At 33.4% G+C, this 26,530-nt stretch overlaps 1 protein-coding gene and 1 long non-coding RNA gene across 2 annotated transcripts; one reads left to right on the top strand and one right to left on the bottom strand.

The window, feature by feature from the left end:
• Positions 1–1,798: 1,798 nt before the first annotated feature.
• Positions 1,799–5,058, bottom strand: LOC145641861 (uncharacterized). The gene is made up of 3 exons (XR_014115569.1): positions 4,931–5,058; positions 4,512–4,668; positions 1,799–2,791 (listed from the first exon to the last, which is right to left on the bottom strand). It is a non-coding gene; the product is annotated as an uncharacterized LOC145641861 (long non-coding RNA).
• Positions 5,059–8,918: 3,860 nt separating this feature from the next.
• On the top strand, positions 8,919–16,305 carry LOC145643051 (uncharacterized). The gene is made up of 10 exons (XM_081694212.1): positions 8,919–8,984; positions 9,381–9,405; positions 9,532–9,619; positions 9,797–9,943; positions 10,509–10,521; positions 10,663–10,719; positions 13,582–13,710; positions 15,124–15,237; positions 15,320–15,764; positions 16,071–16,305. Exons 1-9 carry the CDS (start codon positions 8,919–8,921, stop codon positions 15,761–15,763), a joined length of 1,083 nt encoding a protein of 360 aa, XP_081550338.1. The 3' UTR covers position 15,764; positions 16,071–16,305.
• Positions 16,306–26,530: the final 10,225 nt, after the last annotated feature.

Below are 26,530 nucleotides of genomic sequence, written 5' to 3'. Positions count from 1 at the left end.
AGGCGCTTTAAGCTAAGTGAGACGATCTTTTGTCAGGTCGATCACTTATTGCGATTGTAATCAAGCCGACTACTTAATCATGTCAAATTTCTTATAGGGGCTAACTAGCGTACCAAGGAACCCAAAATTGCTGAAAGAGGTTGAAATAACTACTTTGAGTGGCTAAGCGTTCTGTCACCGCTGCAATGCCTTTGGCGCCGCGATTTGGCTCTGTCGCCAGACGCTGGGATCTAGCGCAAGGCGCTGAAATCTGTTGCCAGACGCTAGATGTTGTCGTCTGGCGCTGAAGTAGGGTCTTCCCTATTCTGCTCTTGCTGCCGCTTGGATGCACCTGTATTTATCTTTGACTATAGGACTTTGTTAATCTTTTTAATTATTTTAGGGTTGACCTAAGGTTTAATGTCGCTTGACTCATTGACTTGACACGACTCAAAGTATAAACTTGACTCGCTGTGATTGACTCGAGGTTGACTCGACTCGAAGTGAAATGACACGTGTGACTCATGACCCGTGTGTGCATTGTATTGTGATCGTGTGACTCGAAAATGCAAAAAAGCAAAAATTTTCCGTCATTTTTGTGGAGGGTACCGACTTTCTCCCGAAAAAAGAAAGACGCGAAAAAAGAAAGAAGCGAAGTTTTTGAAGGTGCATGTTGAATGAGCTTAATCCGTTAACGTTGTCTCTCACAGTGCAAGGATTGTAACATCTTAGACTATCCTAGTTGACTCGATAATGAAAGTATTTAGGTAACTTAGGCGCGGAGGCTAAGTACTTCATACTTTGTGATGTAATGATGATTGATTGATGAGACAAGGCATGCTTCAGCGTTGTGTTAAGATTTCATGACAGAGGGTTCCTAAGGGAAGTATATTTGGTCATGTATCTGTGATGTGTGTGATAGTGACACTAAAGTTAGGCTGTAAGGGCTAAGTGTGTGGAAAATATATTGAAAAGAAGAGTCAAATGACACTACAACAAATTAACACTTGTGCCACGAATTATGCCACGGGAATACAAAATTCGTGGCATAATTTGAGCTAGCCACGGGAAAAATAAATTCAATAATAAACTTGATATGACAACAAAAATTATGCCACGGGAAAAATGAAGTTCGTGGCTAATTGAAACTAGTGCCACGACTAAATTTTTTTCCCGTGGCAAATAAACACTTTTGCAACAAGAAATTATGTTCCCGTGGCAAAAGGACATTGTTGCCACAACAAATAATTTTTCTCGTGGCAAACAAACACTAGTTTCATGGGTACTTTTTTTTTTATACCGTGACAATCATTCTCACACTTGTGCAACATTAAAATTTATTTCCGTGGCAGTATGTTAATACAAACGGATCATATTTTTTGTAAAGAAAATAAACTTAAATTAATGTTATCAATCTTTTAGTTTTAATCATGAGATATAACCTATGTAAAAATAATTTTTTTTTTACAAATTCTTACAAGTAAAATTGATGGAAACTTGATTATGCACCTCTATAAATTAATAATCGTATTACATTTACTCAAATAAAATTCAAATTATTTCATTTTCAAAATATCGCACCTTGTAATTATTGTTAATAATTTTCGGAAAAAAAAACCTTAGCGTAAAATAGCCTGCAAAACATTTTTTTTTTCAATTTGTAATTATTAATTCTGGGTCTTTTTGTTTGCATTTTTCAAGATTAGTTTATAATACAAATTGTATAACATATACATAAAATAAATTATTCTCAAATGAACTTCTGGAAATTGCACTAAGCTAGTAAAAGGTACAACACATTTCCCTAAAAGATTATACATGAACCAAATGGCTAATAACACTTCCTATTATAAAATTTTGCAGCAATACTTCGTATAGATGCATGTCTTAAAATACTAAGTAAAAAGGATCTTAAAATCAAAAATAGTTTTTGTGTACCACGAGCTTTCTCCAAAGAACAATTGCTACCAAGAAAGCTGAATAAAAGGTCCATGTTTCATTTTTGACAAGATATACAGGCACCAAAAAAACAAAACCAAGAAGTCAACAAACCGACTAAAAAAAAATAGAAAGGTACGACACTAGCATGGCACTAAGGGGGAACCAGTTTGGAATAGCCATCCTTCGATATCCTCCTTTTGGGAACCTTAGCTAGTTCTAAAGGAACATCTAACGCTAAATTAAAATCATCTGATAGAGCTACACCAATGTTTGCAAGCAAGTTCGCTATGCGATTGCCTTCAGGATAGCCTTGAAGCACCTAGACTTCCCAATCTTCCTTTTGTATCAAATCATTACAGAAATCAATTAAGTAGGCACATTCACTCACATTATCTTGCTTGTTTAATTTGATAGTACTTGAATATAAGCCTTATTATCTAACTACACCACAAGTGTGTCAATACTGAGATCCCTGGCTAAGATCAGACCCTTCTTAAGCGCCAGAATTTCAGCTCGAAAAGCTGAGCAACACCCAAAGTTGGCTGAACACCTCGAAATTAACTTCTCTCATCTCTGATAATATCCCCTCCCCCAGCTAGCTCAAGAGGGCCATTTGCTGCTCCATCTGTGTTAAGCGTGCACCATCCTACTGGTTAATGGGAATGGGATTGGCTATGACTGCAATGCCTTCTACAGAAGCTCGGTCTGTCCTTTGCTAAAACCAGTAGCAGTTGCAGCAGATGGAACGCGCCCAACATACTCAATGTCGTCAGCACTTCCTCTGTCGAAAGATGTGGAAATAGATGAGGTGAAATATAGCTGTAAGCGCCCATGTTCATTGGCTCTTCCTGACACCAGACTACCTCAACATCTGCAGCAAATAGTCCAAGTCAAAATTCCTTTTTTTTTTTAAATATATAATGGAAATTCTTGTTTATTTATATACTGGAATTTCCAAGTCTAAATTCTGATGCAACCAAAATTCTTGTTACATGATGCTAGAAATCCGATTATTAAGGAAAGTCTTGGTGTGTTTAGGAAACAACAATTATGTATATATCTTGTTTCTTAGTCTTGTATTATTAGGATTCTAGTGCTTTACTTAGTCACCAAGGCTTTGTGCTTAGATATAATGTAGCACATTTCCACAAGTTAAACTAAGTTGATTATATGCAACTTGAAGTAAAATGTGGAACGCTTAAATAACTGAAACTACACATCTCCAATGCCATCCACAGCACCAGCAAATCCCTCATTTTAAGTAAACTAGCTATAACAAATGTAACCAGACCAATTTAAAAACTTGTATATCGATTCAACTCTCAATGGACAAGGTCATATGGGAAAAGGCAAAGCTGCTCCACTCCACAGACCGCAACATCACTCCTATTTTGTTTTTTCCTGTGTTCATCAAGCTGAAAATGATCATACATGTTTTTAAAATGACAACTACTAACGTCCCTGTACCCTATGCCTGATGCATTAAACTATTAAAGGGTGGCTATTTCCCCTGTTTGCATCCTATGCAAGCTTGGCTAACCAAATAATTTTTAATAAGGATGAACTCCTCACCACAGGGATGATTTCATATCATGACTCGCTTTTCTCAAGAAACTAAGGCCTGCATTTATAAGAACCGATTCTGCACGTGGGTATTTTTTTTTTTCTTGGATCTATGATAAGAGTGCTTCTTAGATTTAAGACACTACAACAAATTGACTCTTGTGCCACGAATTATGCCACGAAAATTACTTGAAAATAGAGTGATGATAGATAACTAGAGCAATTACTTGAAAATAGACCAAGAGCAACATAAGACAATAAAATTAAAAGAAGGGAGTATATGCATATATACAAACATCAATCCCAGCAATACCCTTGAACACTTGAAGCAAAGTAATACCCTTGCATATATATCTTTTATTGATGCAACCAGAACTACTAATAATAGTTCAGAATATATGTCAGACCATTTTTTCTAATTTCATATGTTTAAAGTCATAGCTATTAAATTGAATATAGAAATAGTACTCTAATTGGTGATGGTTGAAAGTTTTTAGGTGTACATTGCCATTATTCTAGACACTAATTATGTGTGATAAATCACTAGATTACATGAATATTATCTCTCCTCATCAACTGTAACACCAACCCAAAACTTCCATTATCCCGTGATCCGTCATTGATAAACCTTTCTTACCTCTCATCTACTCCAACATCTAAAGATAAATTATTTGTAATTTAAAAAATAATCAATTTTCTCAATTGTGTGTTAACAGCCTGATTAAGGTCGAATAGATAGAAACAAAATTCAGGTGCAATTGTTCAATTTTATTCCCCATTTTCTTAGGTCCTAAAACTTGATAAAACAATACTCCATAATTATAATGATGATGTACTATGTATTTGTTAATTGCTTATATTGTACGGAGTAAATAAATAGACTTTACAGATACTTCAAAATTTTCCATGTTTTGGAATTGGATTTAAATTATGAGTATCCAAACGTAACATAAAGCAATTGCAAATTTATACTCTCAAATCAATTGAATGAATTATTATGATAAAATGAATAAACAAAGGAGTGTTACCAAACAATGCTTTTACAAAGATGATGAACGGATGGCGCAGATATGAGATCTCGTCTAGCTTCATGAGAACAGACTACTTTGAACTTGAAATCGCTGATACCATTCGACCGCAATATGCCAGAAAGACGCTATGCGGTGGCGTCAGTGGCGACGTCATCTGAAAAGAAGAAAAGGAAGAGAGTTGGAGCTCAAGTTTTGTTATTATTTCGAGGATTCATCTTCGAATTCATTCTAATTCCTCCATCTCTTGATCTATGAGAAATGGTGATAGATTAAAAAAAAATCACAATCTATGGAAACCCCAAATTGATATCAATTATGTTAAAAATAAATTAAACCGATAGAATCTCCAAATTGATTTGAAGAAACCTAATTTCAGAGAAATATTAAATTTTAGATCTTGGAGAGAAAGAAATGACCTATAATTTGAGATTTCCTACTTCAGTAGAGAAGAGAGTAGATGATTGAGAAGAGAATGGAACATGAAGAGAAGAACTGAAGAACACAGGAGGGAGTAGGCTTTCCTTCCTTCTTTTTTTTTATTTTTTTTTATTTTTATTTTTATAATAAATTACATGTATTTGGAGGATGTTTTTCTGCCAAAGACTGCTTTTAGAGGGGAGAATTTCCCTAAAATTTTAACTACGTTGTATGGTTAATTGATTATGGAGGTAATTTTCCCTCCTAAATTTCACTTGTATATTTTGTAGAATTGCAATATTGATAAAAAAAAAAAAATTATTGGTTAACAACTTTATTTATAAAATTGTAATTTAGTATACGACTTTCTTGCTACTTTTTACTTTATTTTTTTGAGTGTAAAACAATTACATAACAATTGAGTAGTAGATATATACTTGTCAAAAAAAAAAAAAAAAAAAAAAAAAAAGTAGTAGATATATGAGCATAGTTGCAAATTTGCATTACACATATGATGGAAAGTTTTATTTAAGTAATAAAAATTTATTACATTATTAGTTTAGTTGTGTGGTCTTGTAAAATATAAATGATGTAATTTAATAGTATTGAAAAAATGCATATGAAGTGAGCTAGCTAGACCAAAGACTAAACTATTACTTCCTCCGTTTTCTTTTAGATGCAACACACCCTTTAGCGCGGTAATTAAGAAATGTGGGGTTTACATGATATAATAAACTTTAAAATAGGATGAGTGATTGTTAGGAGTGTAATTTAGTGGGTCATGTGCTTTAAATAAGGGATATAGTATAATTTTTCCCTAAAGTAACTTTCCTTTTATAGTGTGTTTTAAGTATTGTGACATTTCCTTCTTAGGGAAGTGTTGCAAGTAAAAGAAAACGGAGGAAGTACATAATATGACTAGGTTTACTCTAAATGTATCAAGTTTTAATTCGAGATAGTTGATTTCGAATTGAAAACCCTTACGAGTATATGAGTATGGCTAGATAAAAATATTTGGAATCAAGTTGTTAAAACGTGTTTTAACAACCAGCTAATATTACTCAGCTCTAATAATGTTGTTAGTCAACTTTTATTAGATTATTAAGATAGTATTTGGAGTATTAACTAGTAAGTTACTCTGTGACTATTTTTTTATTTGGCCTTAGTTAAATAGGTAAAATGATAAACTGATGTAATAACCTCATTAAATATTCAAATCTTAGTTGTAAGAAAAAATGATAATGTTTATCATTACTTGACTTTATAGCAATGATTTATGTTACATTGTTTTCAACACTAATGTTTAATTGCTTGAATACACGGAAGTTCACAAGCAGTTTAGTTATTGACCCGATCCAAACTCGTCCCGAATACCCAATTTGCCAAATCTAGTTATTACATGATGATGTGGTAATTTTGTTATTCACCTAAACCATTTTTAGTTTTTGACCCATTAATCAATAATAATTATATATACTACGTATATAGGAAACAATATAATAGTGTGTGTACTTGTTAGAAATCAACATTATTAATCTTTTATTAATAATCAATTGTTATAATTGAAATTACTTACTCTACTTTTCTTACAAACGACTGGGGTTTTATAGACTTGTTCTCTTTAACTTATTTCAGATAATTATTACTTATTCCTTAATAAATCCATATCAGAACTTTTAATTATAATCACTTACTTATTGCTAAATATCGTTAATTTTGTATTTTGTTTTGATAATTATTAAATCAAATCAGACTAGACCAAATCTAAAAATTTAGATCATATCAGATAAGACACTAAACAAAACCTTACTATATCTCCTTGTCTTAGGTGACACTACAACAAATTGACACTTGTGCCACATCAAAATATATAGTTTTGGGGCATACATAACTTAACCCAAAGTCCAGTAACATTCATTCAAGGAAAAAAAAGCTTTGACTAATGTCAATATATTAGGAAATAATTATTATATTCACGACTAATTAATTTTAATCATGAGTACATATTATATAATATATTCTATAAAATTTCTATATATAGTAGTACCTTAGGGGAGGGATCCGGTAAGAACCCATCCTTATATAAGAACCCTAGTTATATAAGAACCCATCTCAGCCGTAGGATTAAGTTATTTTGGACGGCTGAGATTAAAACACGTATCCTCCTCTAACCCCCCCTACCCACCGCCCAAAATTCTCTCTCCTGTTTCTCTCTCTTCCTCACGCAACTTTCCTTTTCTCTCTCTTCAAACCCCAAAAATCTCCATTGAATTGCAATTTGAAGGATTTTAATTTCAGGTATGTTTTTCTTTTCGCTTTTGTTTAAATTTCTATGAAATTAGCATGATGTTCAAGTGGAATTTGTTTTTCTTTTCGATTTTTTTGAGTTCGATTTTTGAAAATTTAGGGCTCGAATTTAGGTTCAATTTTTGCGGCTTTAGTGTTCGAATTTACGGTTCAATTTTTGCTAATCTTTTGATTTTGTTCGATTCGATGCTAATATTTATGGTTTTGATTGATTATTTGAAGTTTGTTTTTCTAGCTAGGTTTAATTAGTTCATCCTCTGTTTACGATTTTTTTTTTGATCTTGAAATTTTGTTGGCGAGAATCTTCAATTTTATTGTTCGAATTAATTAGTTCGATTGTTGCGAATTATTTTGTTCAATTTTTGTTTGATTTTTGCAAATTATTTAGTTTGATTTATGTTCGAATTATTTTGTTCGAATTAATTAGTTTGATTTTTGCGAATTATTTTGTTCGATTTTTGCAAATTAATTAGTTAGATTTATGTTCGAACAATATAGATATGTGAGTTATTTTTCATCTTTCCATCATGAAAGTGTGGAATCTCATGATGAACAATAATTTGAGGGAGTTTCAGTCTAAACTCCCTCAAATTATGAACTTAGAAAATGCTCTTTGTTTTTTTTTATTCCTGGCATAATGGAGCTGTCCATCTTGTATACTTAAATTTCATCTTAATTGTATGCTCTTGTATAAGTATTTTTTTGTATATAAATACTTAAACAATGACAAACATTTGAGGCATCCTGTTGGAAGACCAACTGTATTAGTAGTAATTGTATTTATGCACATTCATGAAAGTTGAAATGATTTTAGAGGCTGATGAACTTAGAATATTAAAGTAGGAATTGGACTGACCTGAAAGTACTGCTGTCAGATGGAATTGACCATAACAAAATTAATACATCATAACAACTGAATAAGGCGACGAATTGAAATCTGAATCTTCGGTGAACTGCAAGTTGCAAGATAATTATACTATTTTTTTTATCATTTTCTAAACTCTTTCTCAGCATGTTCTAAACTCTTTTTTTTTTTTTTTTAATCATGTTCTAAACTCTTTCTCAGCATGTTCTAAGGTAGTGATACATCTTGCTGTGTTCTTAATTGTTAGTGATATAATTATGATAGCATGTTCTAAACTATTTTTCAGCATATTCTAAACTATTCCTATGTTTAAAATATATTACTAATGTTGGAATGTTACTAATGTGTTTGATTTCTTAAAATTGCAGCAAAATGCAAGGCCAAAATGAAGAAAAATCAGAAGAAGAAATTACTATTATACCAGACGAAAACATTACTTATGGAAGAAAAAGGTTCTTATAATTTTATGTATTAATTTTCCCTTATGTTCTAAAGTTTTCCCTTATGTTCTAATGTTTTCCCTTATGTTCTAAAGTTTTTCTATTATATTCTAAAGTATTTCTATTATGTTCTGAAGATTATCATATATGTTCTAAATCATTTATATTTGATTTTAAAGGAAAGTTAATGAAAATGAAGCAGAAGTAATTGACAAAGCTGAATTTGAGAAACATGTGCAAAGTCTAAAACGAAAAAAAAGTAGCAAGCTTCCATCAAGGATTCAACCACCTAGAAAAATGAAAAAAAAGGAAGAAGAAGATGATGACGATGATGAGGATGATGATCAAGATGATAAAGATGATATTGAAGATGAGATGGATGGACCAAAGTTGGAGGAGAAAGATGAGGAAAGAGAGGACGTGAAAGATGATAGTAAAAAGGTTCTAAATTATTTGTTGATGTTCTAAATAATATGCTTATGTCATAAATTGCATGTTTATATTCTACATTCATGCTTATGTTCTACAGTAAATGATTTAATTAATATGTAACTTTATTTTTGTAATCTACATGCTTACATTTCCAAGTTTATGTTTTAAATTATATACATATGTTCTAAACTTTATTTTTAAAACAATAACCTATATGCTTATGTTCTAAGTTATATGTTTTAAACAATAAACTTATGTTCTAAAGTTCATGTTCTAATTCAAATCTTTTTTCTCATAATTTGTATTCTTATAACCTGATATGCTTATGTTCTACACTTTATGCTGATTTTCTAAATTCGAGTTTTTATTATGTTAAAATTCTTTCTAATGTTCTACTTTTTTCAGGTGGTTCTGAAAAAAAATGTGAAAAGTAAGAAAAGAAAGATTGAAAAAGAAAAGGATGATGAGGATGTCAAAGTAATCAAAGAGGAAAAAAATAAGAGATCAGCTTATCAAAGAGTTACTGCTAAGGAATTGATGAAAAATGTGTTGGTAGGTCTTTCTGATAAGCATAAACAAGCAATTAAAGAAATTGGATTTGGAGCTTTTTTGGAATTGGATGCACCACATTATGTTGATTCTTGGTAAGCACTAGCATTAAGTTTTATTTTTGTTTTTATGATTTAAAGATCAACTATTATGTTCTATTCTTATAAGGTTCTAATTAATGTTCTAAAGTTTAATTATTATGTTAAATTTTATTTTTATTTCTATTATAATCTATATGTATTTTGTATTCTAAACCTTTAATTTAAATCTAGGTTGACAGAACAACTTCTTACAAATTTTGATCCCGAAAGATGTTGCTTGATGCTACCAGGGAGAGAAGAAGAAATATTCTTTGATGAAATTGATGTTCACATGACATATGGATTGCCAATGGGGGATGTCGAAATTCTTGACATAATGTAAGTGTCAAGACAGATGATTAGGTTCTAATTACATCTCCATATTCTGATTATGTTCTAAGCTAAATGTCTATGTTCCAAAGTTAATCTGATTATGTTCTAAAGTGTTCTAAGTTAAATGTCTATGTTCCAAAGTAAATCTGATTATGTTCTAAAGTAATTCTGATTATGTTCTAATTTTAATAACTATGTTCTAAATTACTTGATTATGTTCTAAAGTAATTCTGATTATGTTCTAAAGTAATTCTGATTATCTTCTAAAGTAATTCTGATTATGTTCTAAGTTAGATGTCTATGTTCTAAAGTTAATCTGATAATGTTCTAAAGTAATTCTGATTATGTTCTAAGTTAGATAGATTATGTTCTAAAGTAAATCTGATTATGTTCTAAAGTAATTGTGATTATGTTCTAAGTTTAATGTCTATGTTCTAAAGATTACTTGATAATGTTCTAAAGTAATTTTGATTATGTTCTAAGTTAGATAGATTATGTTCTAAAGTAAATCTGATTATGTTCTAAAGTAATTATGATTATGTTCTAAAGTAATTCTGATTATGTTCTAAAGTAATTCTGATTATGTTATAAGTTAAATTTCTATGTTCTAAAGTAATTCTTATTATGTTCTAAATTACATGGAAATGTTCTAAAGTATTTTTTATTATATTCTGAATTACATGTGTATTTTAAGTTTAATGCCTTTGTATTTTTTTTGTTTGCAGTTTGAGCAAATGAAAAAGTTACGAGTGGAGTATTGTGGGAAGATTATAACATCAGAAGTAAATGAAGAACGGAAAAGAGTGATGAAGATGGCTAGAAAGTGGTCAAAGTTGAACAAAAATTGATATATGATTGTGTAAATCTTAAGTTTATATCTTTAGACATATATTTAAAACAATATATAGTACATTTTTTGTATAAATATGGAGATGACTATTTTGAACATGGGTATCATTAGGAATATTAATATCATTTGAAACATTAACCTAATTTGAAACATTATTTTTATAATGTTCTAAAGTATTTCTAATTTGGAATAAGTTGAAGTTTTTCTTTTGTACAATAAAGAAGGAAGAGGATAGGAATGAGGTCACACTAAAGACACAAACTCCTCCAAAAACGACACAAAGATATTTCCACTCTAAGCTTCAATTAGTTGTCGCTCTCACCAACTTTTTTTTTGATATATATATATATATATACATTATACTACCTCCGGTCCACTTTAGTTGCAACTATTTCATTTTTGGGCTGGTCCATATTACTTTCAACTTTCCTATTTTTTTCCTTTTTTAGTAACTTTTTAGTGATAAAATTACCATTTTAACTTTACTTTTTTTTAAACACCCTAAATACAAAACTGATGGGTTTCAAATCGGTGGGTTTCGGGGTTGATGTTTTGGTTTTGGTGGTTCCGGTGTCGGTGGTTTCGAGGGTAATTGGGTTTCTAGGGTCATTGGGTTCGAGGGTCGGTGGGTTTCTGATGGTCGTAGCTGGTGGAATCGATGAGTTGGAAAATTTCCTAAGCATGTTTAATGAAAGATAAGGGTATAAAATTAAGTATTAATAAGGAATAAAAAAAAGAAATTCAACCAAATTAATCAACCACCACCAATCCAGCCATGACTACCAACCCACCACCACCACCAACCCAGTTACGACCACTTAACCACCGACCCCAAAAACCCAACGACCCCAACTCATCGATTCCACCAGCTACGACCATCAGAACCCTTTCTTATGTAAGAACACTAATTATGTTCTAAACTTTTTCCTATGTTCTAAATTTTTTTCAACTTATGTTCTAAAGTTTTTCCTATATTCTAAAAATTTTCTTACTTATGTTCCAAATTTTTTCCAATAATGTTCTAAATTTTTTTTTTTTTAGATTATGTTCTAAATTTTTTTTTTTCAACTTATGTTCTAAATTTTTTTTTCTGCTTATTTCTAAAGCTTTTCCTATTTTCTACTTATGTTCCAAATTATTTTTAATAATGTTCTAAATTGGTTTTTAAATTATGTTCTAAATTTGTTCCTATGTTCTAAATTATTTTTTCAGCTTATGTTCTAAATATTTCCTATGTTCTAAATTATTTTTTTTTCAACTTATGTTCTAAATTATTTTTCAACTTATGTTCTAAATTATTTTTTCAACTTATGTTCTAAATTATTTTTCTTATGTTCTAACATTTTAGTTGTTTATGTTCTAAATTTTTGCTATGATGTTCTAAAATTTTCTGCTTATGTTCTAAATTTTTTCAGCTTATGTTCTAAATTTTTTTCTATGTTCTAAATACGAAATTGTCAATGTCATTACTAAAGGATCATTTTAGATGGTTAGATCAAAACTAGTAAAGGTTGAGATTGGTTCTTACGCGCAAATTATGATTACCCCTAAGACTAAATGATATGTATTAAATTAATTAAAACTCAAACATATGTAACATCATATCAAAGACTTTTATCAAACACTTGGTGTGCACATTACATTATGTTGATAAGAACTCAATTACTACCTAAAAATTCAAACATTAACACTGCATTATTTCACAAGTAGCTAGCAAACTATAAGAATTAATAACTTTTAATCCTATTGCTAATGATCTCCTAGCCCATTACTAACCAACTATGACAAGCTACAAGCCTAATTAACCTTCAAACACCCTCCCCTGAAATTTCGCCAAAAAAAATCGAAAAATAATCACCAGAAATTTTGGCAAAAAAAATCAAAATATAGTAATCAGTATTTATGCCCAAAAAAATCGAAAAAAATAATCTGAAATTGCAATAACTAATTTAATCTTAAATTTAATATAACTTACAACATAGGTTGGAAATTTCATTTGAATTGTACGTGGTTTTGGCATGTCCAATTGCAAAAAAAAAAAAAAAATTACTTTTGTAATTATAAGATAATTAACTTACAAAATGTTCTAATGGAGGATAGTTAGCTTAGATGCCGCTTCAATGGAGAATAATTAGCTTAGATGCTGCTTTAATGGAGGATAGAAAGCTTAGATGGGGCTTTAATGGAGGTTCAAAACTTTAAATAGATGCTTCAATGGAGGAGAGAGAGGGAGAGAAGTGGGTTGCTCAATTCAAAGAGGATATAATAAATGAAACGTCAACTTGTTAAAGTAATACATTTAAGGGTTTATGTTCAGCAAATTACAAAAATGCCATTACTCACTAATTAATCTCAGCCTTTAGATCAAATAAAATCAATGGTCCAGATGGGTTCTTATATATAATGGGTTCTTATATAGAGGAGGGTTCTTACATGAGCCTTCCTCTATATATATATATATATATATATATATATATATATATATATATATATATATATATATGTTATACCTGTATAAAGTATCACTTGAGCTTAGTTTGTTATTCTATATGTTATATTATAAGATCATGTTTCCTTCCTTAAATAAAAAAAAGTGTATAACCACGAATTGCTAGATTTAAAAAAAAAAAAAAAAAAAAAAAAAAAACCTACTGATGTGCTGATTAGGCAGCTAATTAGCCAAAACAAAAACATCACACAAATCCCAAAATTGATTAGGCGCTAAATTCCCTTTCATTAGCTGCCAACTTATTAAAAAAATTAGCTAAACCACAAAATTCCCCTAAAAAATTAGAATCTTTCCCCGAAAAAAAAAGAAAAGAAATCAAAAATCTTTTGCAGAAGAATCAAAACCGTTCGAACTATCCCTAATTCGAAGAGTCGACTGACGCTCGCAAGATCAATTCTTGGACAAAATTTCAAGGTTAGATCTATAACCTGTTCGTTTATCTCATATGTAGTGTTTTACTATGTGAATCAATGGTGATTTAATCTATTTTTTCCAATACCTATGTGGTAGCAATTGAAATACGTTGGACTCTACTTCCTATGCTTGAATAGAATTGTTCTCGAATTTTGATTATATTTTTGCAATTTCAGCTTCAATTTGGTGTGGCTCAACTGATTTTGCTCTCGCTTTCCTGTTTTCATTTAATTAATTCGATTTTTTTGTAAAAAGTAATTTCTTTGATTATACCTTTTTTTTTTGTATAATCTGTTCAATCTTCTGATAATTTGTTTGCATGTGCTGCTATTCAGTTTTTTTGGGCTAAAAAATCAAGTATAACAATTTTTCTGTTAATATGATTCAATGTTAATCGATTATCAAATATGTGCAATTCAACTCTTCAATTTACTCTGTGAAAGCTCTTTGTCAAGTGTGTGTGCAAGGGAGGGGGAGGGTATATAGTTAAGGCCAGGGGCAGTGTGCAGGGAGCACTAGTAGGGAAAATTCATATAGCGTTGCCCGAAAATCCAACAACTGAAGACTGAAGAAACAATTAACAGATCACCATTTACTTCTAGACTCTCTTTCTATTCCTATCAAATGATTGAATTGAAAAATGATAACTTATAGCTCTTTAAAAAATAGATACCAGCTCTAACTATAACTTTACTGTAATATGAAAGTTTAAGAAACAAACTATGGAGTAATGCATGAAGTATATAAAATAGTAGAATGTAAGAAATAGTACATTTGCAATTATTTTGTCTTCCCTAATTAAAGTCATTCATATTTAGTGGGGGACCATATATCTTATGCGTTACTGAGAGGCAATGCACTGAGAGGCAATGCACAATGTATCTCGAGACAATTATATGTAGTGGGGGAAGCCATAGAAAACGAAAGATAAACCGAGTCACATAATAACAAAACCAATAGTCCAACAAAACAAAAGTAAATGATGATTTAAATAATTTCAGGTCCACTTAGATAATAAGTAAGACTATTTATCAAACCAAACCCACTGAAATTAGAACAAAAGCTTAATCTTAAACTACTACTACATAATACTAGCTCTAACTACAAATCTATTGCAACATAAACTGACAAATTCTGTTGGAAATGTGCCATTCTAGTCATTGTGAATTGTGCATAACTAAATTTATTATCCAACAAAACTTGTACACCAGCTGAATTTTTTTTTATTTTTTATTTTTTTATTAGCTGAATTCTTGACACATGGAAATTTAACTTCTGTTGGACATAACTAAATGTCATTAGCTTCTAAACCACTAAAAATTTAACGAAGTAATTCTCGTACTTATTCAAAATATGCAAACGTACAATAATTGGGAGTGTAATTTGATTCTAAAAACTCTGTAATGTTTGTAGAAGAAGAAGAATGGCGGGAAGTGTTCTCGAGTTGATGTATTGGTTGCAACTCGTACAAGAAAATCTGAGAAGGCTGTGAATGCAATCAATTTGGCAAATAACACTCATGCAGTAGTAAGTTTATAAGTTTTATGTTTGTTATTTTCTATTTAACATTTACCATCTTATCTTCTAACTTAATATTGTTTATTCATAGGATGAGATAAACAAATTAAAGGAACAAAGAGAGCAAGGTCTTAATGAGAAAACAGATGAGCAAATTATTCAGGATGTGCTTGGCAAAGATACACATGGGTATTTGAAAGCTCATGGACCTGGTAGAAGTATAACGCAACATTTTAAAGTAAATCCCTCTCGAATTGATCTTACTCAAGAGGTGAATGAAGTTATAAAGAAAGCAGATCAAGCAATTGAAGATGCAAGAAAAGAAGCTGAAACTGCTAGAACAGAAGCAGAACAGGCTAAAATAGAAGCTGAACAAGCCAAAAAAGAGGCGGAAGCTGTTAAGAATGACGTGGACAGAAAAATTGCTGATAATAATGCAGTTTGGGAGAAGAAGTTTAGTCAACTTCTGGATTTTCTTGGAGCAGGAAGTTCATCAGATTCTGATGATTTAGGAAGTCAAGGTTCAAAGGAATGAAGTAAGTAATGCTATCTTCACCTGTTATACATTATTCATTGGTGCATGATTCATCTTAGATATAAGTTTATGAGCTTAAAGTAGTTATACATTATTCACCTGTTATACATTATTCACCTGTTATAGCAGCAGTAGTTAGACATTAAAGAATTTTGCCATGTGCGAGTTGTTATAATTTATGAGCTTAAAGTTAATTGTTCTATATTTTGTGTCAATTTGACTTTTTCATTTTGAAAACATATCCTTTTTTTTGGTGCTCTTTTTGAAAAAATATTAACTTGATCATTTATCTATTTATTTATTGTAGGTAACAAGGAGCGGAGCACAGACATATTGTCACATTGTACATATATATAGAGTATATATTGTTCTTCAGCAAAACGATTTGAGTGTTTAATTTTTTATTTATTTTAGTAAGAGTGAGCTAGTGATGAGACAATGAGACAATTGATTTCTAGTATGTTTGTATGTATGGATATCGAATTCAAGTATGTTTGAATGAATGGGATTCCAAGACATAATATCACCTTTTTAATGTTATATATCGATTTCAAGAATGACAAATATGACATATTTGAGAAAAACTCCATCTTTAATATTCAGTTATGCGTATACCATAAATGCTGCAACAAATTAAAGCTTATGCCCATTGAAATTATTAGCCACGATAGTCATTAGTGTAAAATGATATTATTTGTCACGAAAGTAATGTGGCAATGGATTTATTTGCCACGGTATTATTTGTGGCAAATAAATAATTATCTACAGTATATTGCGGCGACAAAGTTTATTAGCCACGGTAATATTTGTGGCAAAGAAGATTACTGGTCATGGTAATGTTTGTGGCAACTAAGTTTATTAGCCACGGTAGAATTTGTGGCAAAGAACTTGTTAGCCACATTAATATTCGTGGCACGTGAATTTGTTTGCCACGTTACATACCCGTGGCATAAAATTCGAAATTTGCCACGACATCCATTTTCCCGTGGCAAATTTCCTAGCCACGGCCTCTTGTGTCACAGGAGTAAATTTAAAAATTCCCGTGGCTACACTACATTGCCACGAGAATTTTAAACTTGTACCACGATTTTACTCGTGGCACAAAGGTGAATTTGTTGTAGTGTGATGGTGACTTTTTAGGCTAGGTAAACTAATGATGTAAGGCTCAAGCCCCCAAGTCTAGCTCTAAGTAGATAGGGATGAGCATTGGAGATCCCTTGATATGATCATGGTGTGTGAATGTGAATATGAATGCGTGTTTACTACGACCGCACCTCGATGTGAGGTTGCCTACGTATCCGTTAGGAATCAGGCCGAACGTCGCTCTAGCAGAACCTCGCACAAGTGTGTGTATACCTCAAAAATGTCTTTTTAAGGGTTGTAACATGGTTAGGCTAAAGGTTGAAGAAGAAAGGGATAAAAGGCTCAAGACCCTAAATAAGTCCCCAAGGTGTGAAACCTTGCTTTTGAATCTTTATATTTTTATGCTTGAGGTTTCTCACTTTTGAATTCTCTTTTATATTTTTGCTCTCTTTTTTTTTTGCTTTTGCAATTTTTTATTTTGAACCTTTTTGATAAGTGTGGGCAATCCCGATCATGCGGTCTATCACTCACTTGGTATTCATGTTTCTCAGACACGGTACCTGTAGACACCTAAAAATGTCTCCCCAAAACCAAACCCGATGATGAACAACCTTTCACCGCCATTATTGGTCGGGTTCAGTATTTAATCCCGAGAGTGCTTACAAAATCGTATTTAATTAAATCCAATTTTCTAAATAGTCCATGGATCAGTCTTAATGTTTGGTCAAAGCATAGTTTTAATTTCAGCCCAAACTTATTTTACTATTTTATCATTTAATTTTGGCCCAAACTTGTTATTTATCCTTATTTTCTTTTTTTAGCCCAAATAATAATAAAAAAACAGAAATGGCCCGAAATTATCAATCGGCACTTAAAATGCTGAACGAAATTAGGGTTAAAAATGAATTTAGACGGAAAAACGGACAAAAAATTCCCGCGTCACGGCAATAGTCCACCGTGTCACGGGAAACTGTCCCGTCTGACGGTGGGATTTCCTGTGACACGGGAAACCTGCTGTGACATGGGAGTTTCCGTGTCCGTTCCGCGTAAACCTTTCACACGTTTTATTCCCCGTACCCTAAAATATTTCCCGCGTCACACAACTGTTCACCGCGTCACGGGAATTTTTCCCGTCTGACGGTGGGAATTCCCGTGTCACGGTACAAAGTGCCGTGTCGCGGTATACTTTTTTAGGGTTTTTTTTTATCATTTTAGGGTTCCGTGTGTTCCCTCAGCACATGTTTTCTATAAATACCCCTCATTTCTGATGTACGGGGCATCAATTAATTCTCTATTTTTCTCTCTTCTATGCTCTAGCCTAAACACTAGCCTACCCTTTTTCTTTCAAAATTCCTTCTTCAAGCACTCCAAGGAGTCCGTACTTTACTCGTGGTTCTGTCCTTAAGCCAAGGCGTGAAAGGTAGAACCGTTTGAGGGTTTGGCCCCAAATCAACTCTACTTTATTAAATTTAATTTAATTATTGTTTTATTATTATTTCCTTGAAGTTACTAACTCGTTTATTATTTTGTAGTTGCAAGCAAACAGTATCAAAGTAAGAATTATGTTCCTTTTATTTCTATTATTTTTCTAACGATTTTGTATTGTTGGATTTATTGCTTCCAATATTAATGTTTATTCTGTTATATTTATTAATCACCATATTGCATGTTTAAAGGGAATATGTAATTGAAAATCACGCCTAATAAGATAATTTGGACAATCGGTTTAGGTTCTTTTTAATCTTATTGTTTAATCAAGTGATCACAAATATTTTAGAATTATATGTTGCATTAATATTCAACCAATTTAGCTTAATAATAGTTTGGAGCAAATTGAATATTTTGTTTGTATGCCTTTGAGATCGCAGTAATGCTTTTCACTATAAGAATCGAGTAGAGGCCAATACGGGCGAATGTGACTCCATGACTCACTTCGTACCATCATCCCCGATCCTCCTTTCGTGGTTCCGAACCATATGGAGTTAGTAATCTCATGGATTATGAATGGGGTGTGACCTTCACGGGTCAATCGTTGTTGCCTATCGTTGTCCCTTATTCGTGGTTGCCTTTTATGATTTGTGAACGGTTTACAAGTTCCTTAAAAACTTGTTGGCGGCTCCCTACTTTCCTTGTCCCTAATCGTATTATGTCAATTCCCACTTCCTATGAGTGCCAAGCATATTCACACATGCTTTAACGTAGGCGCACTTCGAGCGACGCCTACAGTACCGAGCACTCGATAAGGGACGCAATCTGAGACGTGTTCATATTGAAGATATTTTCATATCAAAGACATTGGAACACTTGCCCTTTTGTACACTTTTATTTATTTATTTATTTATTTATTTATTTATTTCTATTTTAATCTTTTGAAGTCACTCAAGCTTTTTATGAAATTGAAAATTGCATAAGTTGCACACAGTCCCATCCCAAGGTTAGGTAGATATGGGTTGAAAAATGAAAGGTCTATCGTTAGACGAGGCTCAAAGTGGTTTATGAAGAAAGGATTGCATATTAAAAAGGTGAAGGGTGAAAGGTGATATGATGTGGCTACAAGGGGTGCCTCAAATCATTGGTATACCTTGTGCTTAGTTTGACATGGATTTTTTTTTTAATGCAATGATCATATGTAAGGAAATAAATGCTCATTTTATTTAAAAGGGGAAAAAGAAATAACGATCCTATAAAATAAATCTAAGGAGAATAAAAAGGTGCCTATGCTAGACTTATTGGGGAAAGGGTAAATAAAAAATAGAAAAAGATCATGAAATCTTGTCGTTGAAGCTTGCCTCTCGTCCCTTGACTTATCATCACTTGGTGTTCTTGCCGACTAGAGGTATTGGAAGCCCGTTATTGTTGATCAAATATTGGATTGCTTCCCTTAGCTTCCAACAGCTCTCAGTAGTATGACCCCTACCTTGATGGTACTTGCAGCGTACATTTAGGTTCCAACTAGGCAATCTCTTCTCAAGTGGGGGATCTTGAATGGGTCCAATAGGAGTAATGAGTCCCTTTGCATGGAGTCGATCGAAAGTATCATCGTAGCTAATTCCAATAGAGGTAAAATCCTTTCTTAGTTGCTTTTTAAATCCTTGATTATCCATGTCTAAGATTTCATTAAGGTCGAAAGTACCAACACTGTTACTAGAGTAGGTGTTTTCGGAAGAAGAAGGATAGTCGTTCTTCTTTCCTTTACAACCACTGTTGTTATTGTTACTAATCCTGGCCTTTTTGTTGCTTGGAGCAACGTGGAGGAGACTTTAATCAATGAGGTCTTGAACACAATCTTTGAGGGCGAGACATGCTTCGGTGGTGTGACCGCGACCTCTATGGTATTGACAATAAGAATTTGGGTCCCAATTGGGATACCGTTTTTCAGGCGGTGGGTCTTGACTGGGACCAATGGGGTGAATGAGACCTTGATCGTGAAGACAGACAAAAGCTTCATTGTAAGTCATTCCTATTGGTGTGTATTCTTCAATGGTCTTTTTGCCCCTGGCTTAGGAGCATTGAGTTCTTCATTAAATCCTTGGTGAGAATTTTGTTCAATAACCATCACCCGATTTGCTAATCCCTCTACCACATTCAAAAGCATGGCAATGACATCTTGCAGTTTTCGGACGTCTTCTTTTATACTTGACAAGTTTTCCCTGGTATTATCTAAGAAAATACTTTCATCCTCCTCAATCATTGCCACTTCATCAAGAAAGGTCATATAAGTTGTCTCGGTTATGGGCTCACCTACAGGTGTGATAAGGAGTGAAGGATCGAAGGATGTTTGATCTTCTGGGATGGCTAGAATCTTGGAAGTTTTATTGTCATCAATCAGATCTTGAATAGCTTCTTTGACACTACAAGAAATAAGCTATTTTGCGACAGCCAAAATTTGTCACAAAAATAGTAAAAACCGTCGCAAAAAATAATTGCGACAGTCAACTGTCGTAAACCGTTTGTCGCAATCACAGTTGTCGCAAAATTTTATTTTTGCGACAGTTTGACTGTCGTAAACCTTTTTTACGACTGTTTTACTAATTTCAGCGACGACTTTATTTTTTGTCGTAATAATTAATCTGCGACAGCTAAAAACTGTCGCAAACTACAACAGCCATGAAAACTGTCGCAAACACCAACTTTAGCGACAGCTAAAAGCCGTCGCAAAAAATAAAAAAATAAATAAAAAAAAAAACGTAACCCCTCAACCCAGCCACATCCCTCCTTTAACCCTCACCCACAATAGCCCAGCCGCATAACCCGTAACCACGACCAACCTCCACCACAAACCACCTAGCGCGACCACACACTTTCCACCGCCACCCAAAACCACCAAATTAAGCCCAGAAAACTCATAAACCCACAAACAACCCTAGATCTGAAATTAAACCAAAAAAATCTAAAATCCAACAATTCCCCCTTACACTAACCACCGACAACCCCCTAACCTTGCACCCAAAAAAATAAACATTAAGATCTAAAAATTAAACCCCAACAAACAAAAAATCAAAGAAAAAACCCAACATAATAACCAAAGATAAATGAAAATATAAAACAAATACATAAAAATAACAAACATCAAACAAGAAATACAAATATACATCAAATGATAAAAAAAACCAAGAATAATAAAAAAAAAAAAGTTAATGAAATAACAGAAGTTATAAAAAACGGTACAAAATTCAAACAAAAATACCACAAAAAATCAAACGAAAATAAATGACAAAATAACAAGATTTAACAAATTAAATAAAAATCAAATGAAGATGAACGAAAATAATTAACATACCTTCGAAACTTTCCTCTTCTTTGGGTTTTAAGGGTCAAATTCGACCATAAAAACTCCAGATCTAGAATTTTTATGGTCCAATTTGGCTAAAAAAAACCTCACCATCACGATATTGAACTTTAAAAATATTAATTTGACTAAAAAAAACCCCTCAACATTAAGTAGAAAGAAGGAGGAGTACGAGAAACAAAAGAATGGAGGATGAGAAATAGATAGGAGAAAGGAAAAGAGAGGAAAAAAAAGGGAGGAAGAAAAAGAGAGGAAAGAGAGGAGGAGGATCGGAAAGGGGAGATGATATGAGAAAGTGAGAAGAGAAAAGAAATGAAAGAGGAGAGAGAAACTGATAGGGAGAGGAGTAACGAATCGGCGTTATTAGGGTTTGGTGTGGGATTGTGGGGTATTTATATACCGTATGTTTTTTTTTTTTGAAAAACAACTCTGCGACAGTTTAAAGCTGTCGCAAATATTAAAAAAAATTACACTTATTTTTAATGTCTATTACGACAGTTTATTGGCCAAAAACCGTCGTAAATCAGCGACAAACTAGAAAACTGTCGTAATATTGCGACAAAAACAAAAACCGTCGTAAAATTTAAAAATTACGACAGTTTTGCTGGCTGTCGTAGAAAAATTGTCGCTATTTGCCCGGATTCTAGTAGTGTGAGTTTCCAACACTCCTCAGTGTCGTGACCCTTTTCTTGGTGATATTTGCAGTGTTTATTAGGATCCCACTTGGGTGGCTTGGCTTCTGGAACTGGATCCTTGATAGGTCCTATGGGCATGGCTAGTCCTTTATGGTGTAGTTCCTCGAAAGCTGTTTCATAACTCATACCAAGTGGAGTGAACACTCTTTTCGACCTTTGGATTCGTGATTTAGAGGCGTTCGTAGCATGTACTTCATTAATGGGAGAGGAAGAAGAAGGATGGTCGTTCTTCTTTCCTCTTGCACTATTATTTTTCAGAAGGTCATTTTCATTGTCAATGCCTATATTATACACAGCCTTGAAAGTATTCAAGTTGTGTTGATATTTTAAGTGCTTTACATATTTTTCTTGAAGGTTTTTTATGAACATCCTTACATAATCTTTTTCGGTAGGAACCTTAACCATATTAGCAAAAGTTTCCCTCAGTTGTTGAAGAAAGAAGTGAACCCTTGTTTTCTTTTTGTTTTAACATCTCAAGTTGTCTGTGGTCTGTTTCGTCTTGAATGTTGTACTTATATCTATCTATGAAAGCGTTTGTTATTGACTCCCAAAAAGAGGTTTTCTCTTTGTCAAGGGAAAAGAACCATTGTTGAAAAATGGTTTTAAGAGATAAAGAAAACAAGGAATGAAAGACTTTCCTATCAATCCCCTTAATGTTCATTATGGTTTCAAAAGCTCTTAGATGAAAGTAAGGGTTATATGTTGCCTTGAATTTAGGGATGTCAGTGGCATCGAACTTATGCGGAAGAAGTTCCTTGTCCAGCGAGTCCCCTTGTGAACTAATGCCCTGAAACTTGTAATCACTAGATAGCTTGATCAAGCTTTCTTGCATAAGGTCCATTTGTTGTTGCTTCACAGGGTCATTGATTTTGAGGGTTAAAGCCTTCAATGCCTTAGTCACGGTAGTAATTGATTCCTAAGTTCGTTGACTTCTTCTTGAGTTGCCATTATCTTCTTAGCTTTCCTCTTTTGACGAATCGGTTTATCAAAAAGTAAGACTTGAACAAAGGTGTTTTCCTTGATTAATCGCCCTTCTCTCCTTGACCAAGTACTTTGGAAAGGGAAATTAGGGATATTCATTGTTAATTATTTGACTCAACTCTATTCAACATGCAAAGATGGAAGAAGGTAGGAAAAATGAAGGTTGTGATGTGGAGAAAGATGATGTAGATGGAGAGATATAAAGAAACTAGGAATAAATTGTACCCCCAACTTAAATGACGGAAAGAACCGACTCATGCATGAACTTAAGACATGGTCATGGTGACATATACTCAAAGTGTGTGCTAAGACTAATGAGTGTAGGTGACATATTAAGACTCTTGTCATGACCATCTGGCTAGATTATGTGACTAGACTCAATTAAGGACTTAACGAGGTATTATTATTAATAAAATTAATTGAATTGATTAACAGACTGTTCCATTAGACACATAGTGATTACTCGAGCAACATACCGAACTGTCGCCTAAACGACAGGACTGGCGCCACATTGTGTGGGGTAGCGCCAAACGACAGAGCTGTCGCCAGGCGCTACACTCCACAGAATGGCGCTGCAGTCCAAATCTCGGCGCCATTGCTGGAACGTTGATCTGGGACTGCTTTCGGTATTATTACTCTACAGGGTATGTCTAAAGTCGTACTAAGTCAATTCTGATTAAATTATTAGACTTTAATTACTCAAAATTAATTAATTAATTAATTAATTAATTAAGCAAAGTCCTTTTAGCCATTAAGTAGTTTATTTAATCTTAACACAAGTCAAACAAACGGTTAGGAAAAACACATAGAGTATGCACAAGTAAGAGATGCACAAGTAGTCAAGTAGTCATAACATGATGCAATGAGTTTGCAACCTAACCATGGCTCTAGTTCTCTAAAGTTCGGGATATGGGTTAGTCAAAGAGGGTCCATGGTTAATTGTCTGGATGCACCGCGCGGAAGCCTAACTGTGAAGGGTTGGCGCGAATGGATGGGACACCGCGAATTTAGAAAAACTCGCTTCCATGGTTTGGTGAATTCAACATTCTCGGATGTACCCTTTGTTGCATAGAGCGTTCAATCAGGTAGATGGAGCATGAATTTCCAGAGGGTTATGTCCATATGTAGAACACATATGGGTTTCAGAAAAGTGAGAAAACCTCAATCAGGAAGTAGGATCGAGCAAACAGTGCTAAAAACTAGTCAAAATTAGAACGCATATTTCTGGCTCGGTATTGGAAGAACTTGGCGCCAGCAAACAGAGGTCGGCGCCAAGATTTGGCGCCTGGCGACAGAAGCTGTCGCCTGGCGCCAGAGTCAAATCAGCGGCGCTAGACTCTATTTTCTGACACTAGTTCCTACATGCCTAAGCAGCTTTCTGTGCTCGATAAAATTTTCCAATTTCGCGCAGCATTATTTCGATCCTAATTGTGAAAGATATTCCTCAAATTTCCTACGTGTAAAAAATCCTATGTTTTAACTCATTACGGATGGTCTTTCCAATGAGATCTTTTTTATGCATATGACAATAATGTTAATCAAAATTACGCACATGAAATACTTTGAACTTTTCGAGTCTCATCCACTCATTCTAAATCATTGCCGAAATAAATTTTAGGAATTAAAATAGAAATCCTCCCCAGTGAAGTCCCCAAAAACTGTAGGGAATATTTCAAGCATTACCTCAAACTTGAACCCCATTGTGATCATACACTAAAGTACGGTGGCGTCCAAAGGGAAGGAAGATAGAGCAAAAGAGTCGCCAACAAAGTTTAGGAACTTGTAAACCGTTCACGAGGTGAAGGTTACACCCCTTAACGATCCAGGAGATCGTTAACTCCAATAGGTCTGGAACCATGACTGGTAGTTCGGGGATGAAGGTACAAATCCAACCTAAAAGAGATTGAACCTGCCCTAATAATAGGCCTCTACTTTATTCTGATCGTATTCATGTGCGCTTTCTGACTAACATGAAATCAATAGGATTAACCCTAAACCTGTTTATCTATGTTGGTTGAATTTAATGCACAAATAAACTATTATTGGTGATCACTTGAATTATAATCAAATTAACCCTAAACAAGATTTTTAATTATCTTATTAAGCATGATTACAAGTACCAATGCCCTTTAAACATGCATAAAAGGCGTGATAAAGCAATAACAATAAATATAAAGCAACATAATAATAATTATAACAATAATTAATAATTATAGCAATTATAAAAATAAACATGTTAAAGCATAATATTAATAGCAAGATCCTAGGCCTGATACTAACAAGATTAATAACAAACCCTAGCATGTCACTAAACAATAAAAATCAAAGCTTTAACTCTAACATGATACTAACATGAATATTATTAAAGAATATAGGAAGCATCGCAGGAATCATAATAAGTGTTTCCGGGGTTTTTGTCCCTTGGGAGAGTTACAACACTGAGACTGGATTCAACAAAGGACGCCTGTACCTGCAAAGCAAACGGACCGCCGGATGGTCGGTGGTCCGCCTCCGAAGATTAAGTTAGTAAGCGTTCGGTAATAAAACGTGCGGAAGTAAAGTTATCTGCTCGGATTCCAAGCTCAGGTAAAGTGTTGTCTGTTCTTTGAAAATGACAACTCTGTAGTAAGTGACGTATTGTCTCGTATTGCGTGTATATCTGTCTTGTCATAAATGTAATAATGTCCCTATTTATAGGGTCCTTTTGGAAAATGTGCCCTCCCTAGGATCTGGCGACCTAGGAATTAGGTCACGCCGCAAAACGGCGCCTCAGGATTTGGGCCCTTAAAGGCCGCCATTCCAGAGGCAATGCCTGAGTGACACGTGTCACTGAGCCCAAAAGGCCTTTGGGCATCTTTTTGGATGACACGTGTCGCCGTCTGATTGGTCCATGCTGGATCATTAGTCTGTTTAGGACAGAAGAATGTCCGCCCTCCACGTGTCATCATCTCATAGGTCCAAATGACACCTTTACTGAGGACACGTGGCGTTTTCTGATTGGGCCACCTGGCCGGGTAAAAATACCCAAATCATTTGCCCCTCACAGGGGTCACGTGCATTGCACGTGGCTCCTGTGACAGGTGTCATCATATGACTGGGTTGATTTTCAAATTGTTTTTTGGAGGGAAAAATTAGGGTTTCCCCTTTCTATAAATAGGAGGGTTTGACTTCGTTTTTGTTTTCACACCTTTGCGAATCTTGGAGAATCTCTGGACTTTT

Source organism: Chenopodium album, chromosome 8 (assembly GCF_948465745.1).
Source record: "Chenopodium album chromosome 8, dcCheAlbu1.1, whole genome shotgun sequence".
Taxonomy (NCBI): domain Eukaryota; kingdom Viridiplantae; phylum Streptophyta; class Magnoliopsida; order Caryophyllales; family Amaranthaceae; genus Chenopodium; species Chenopodium album.
Note: the sequence above shows the minus strand (reverse complement) of the source record. Positions and strands in the feature narration are given on the sequence as shown.

Bases quoted from the DNA above. Each gene is read 5' to 3' on its own strand.
- LOC145643051 (XM_081694212.1), top strand. From the start codon at position 8,919: ATGGATGGACCAAAGTTGGAGGAGAAAGATGAGGAAAGAGAGGACGTG. The intron at 9,406-9,531 runs GTAAGAAAAGAA...ATGTGTTGGTAG, and splicing joins TCTGAAAAAAAATGTGAAAA to GTCTTTCTGATAAGCATAAA. The intron at 15,238-15,319 runs GTAAGTTTATAA...GTTTATTCATAG, and splicing joins CAAATAACACTCATGCAGTA to GATGAGATAAACAAATTAAA.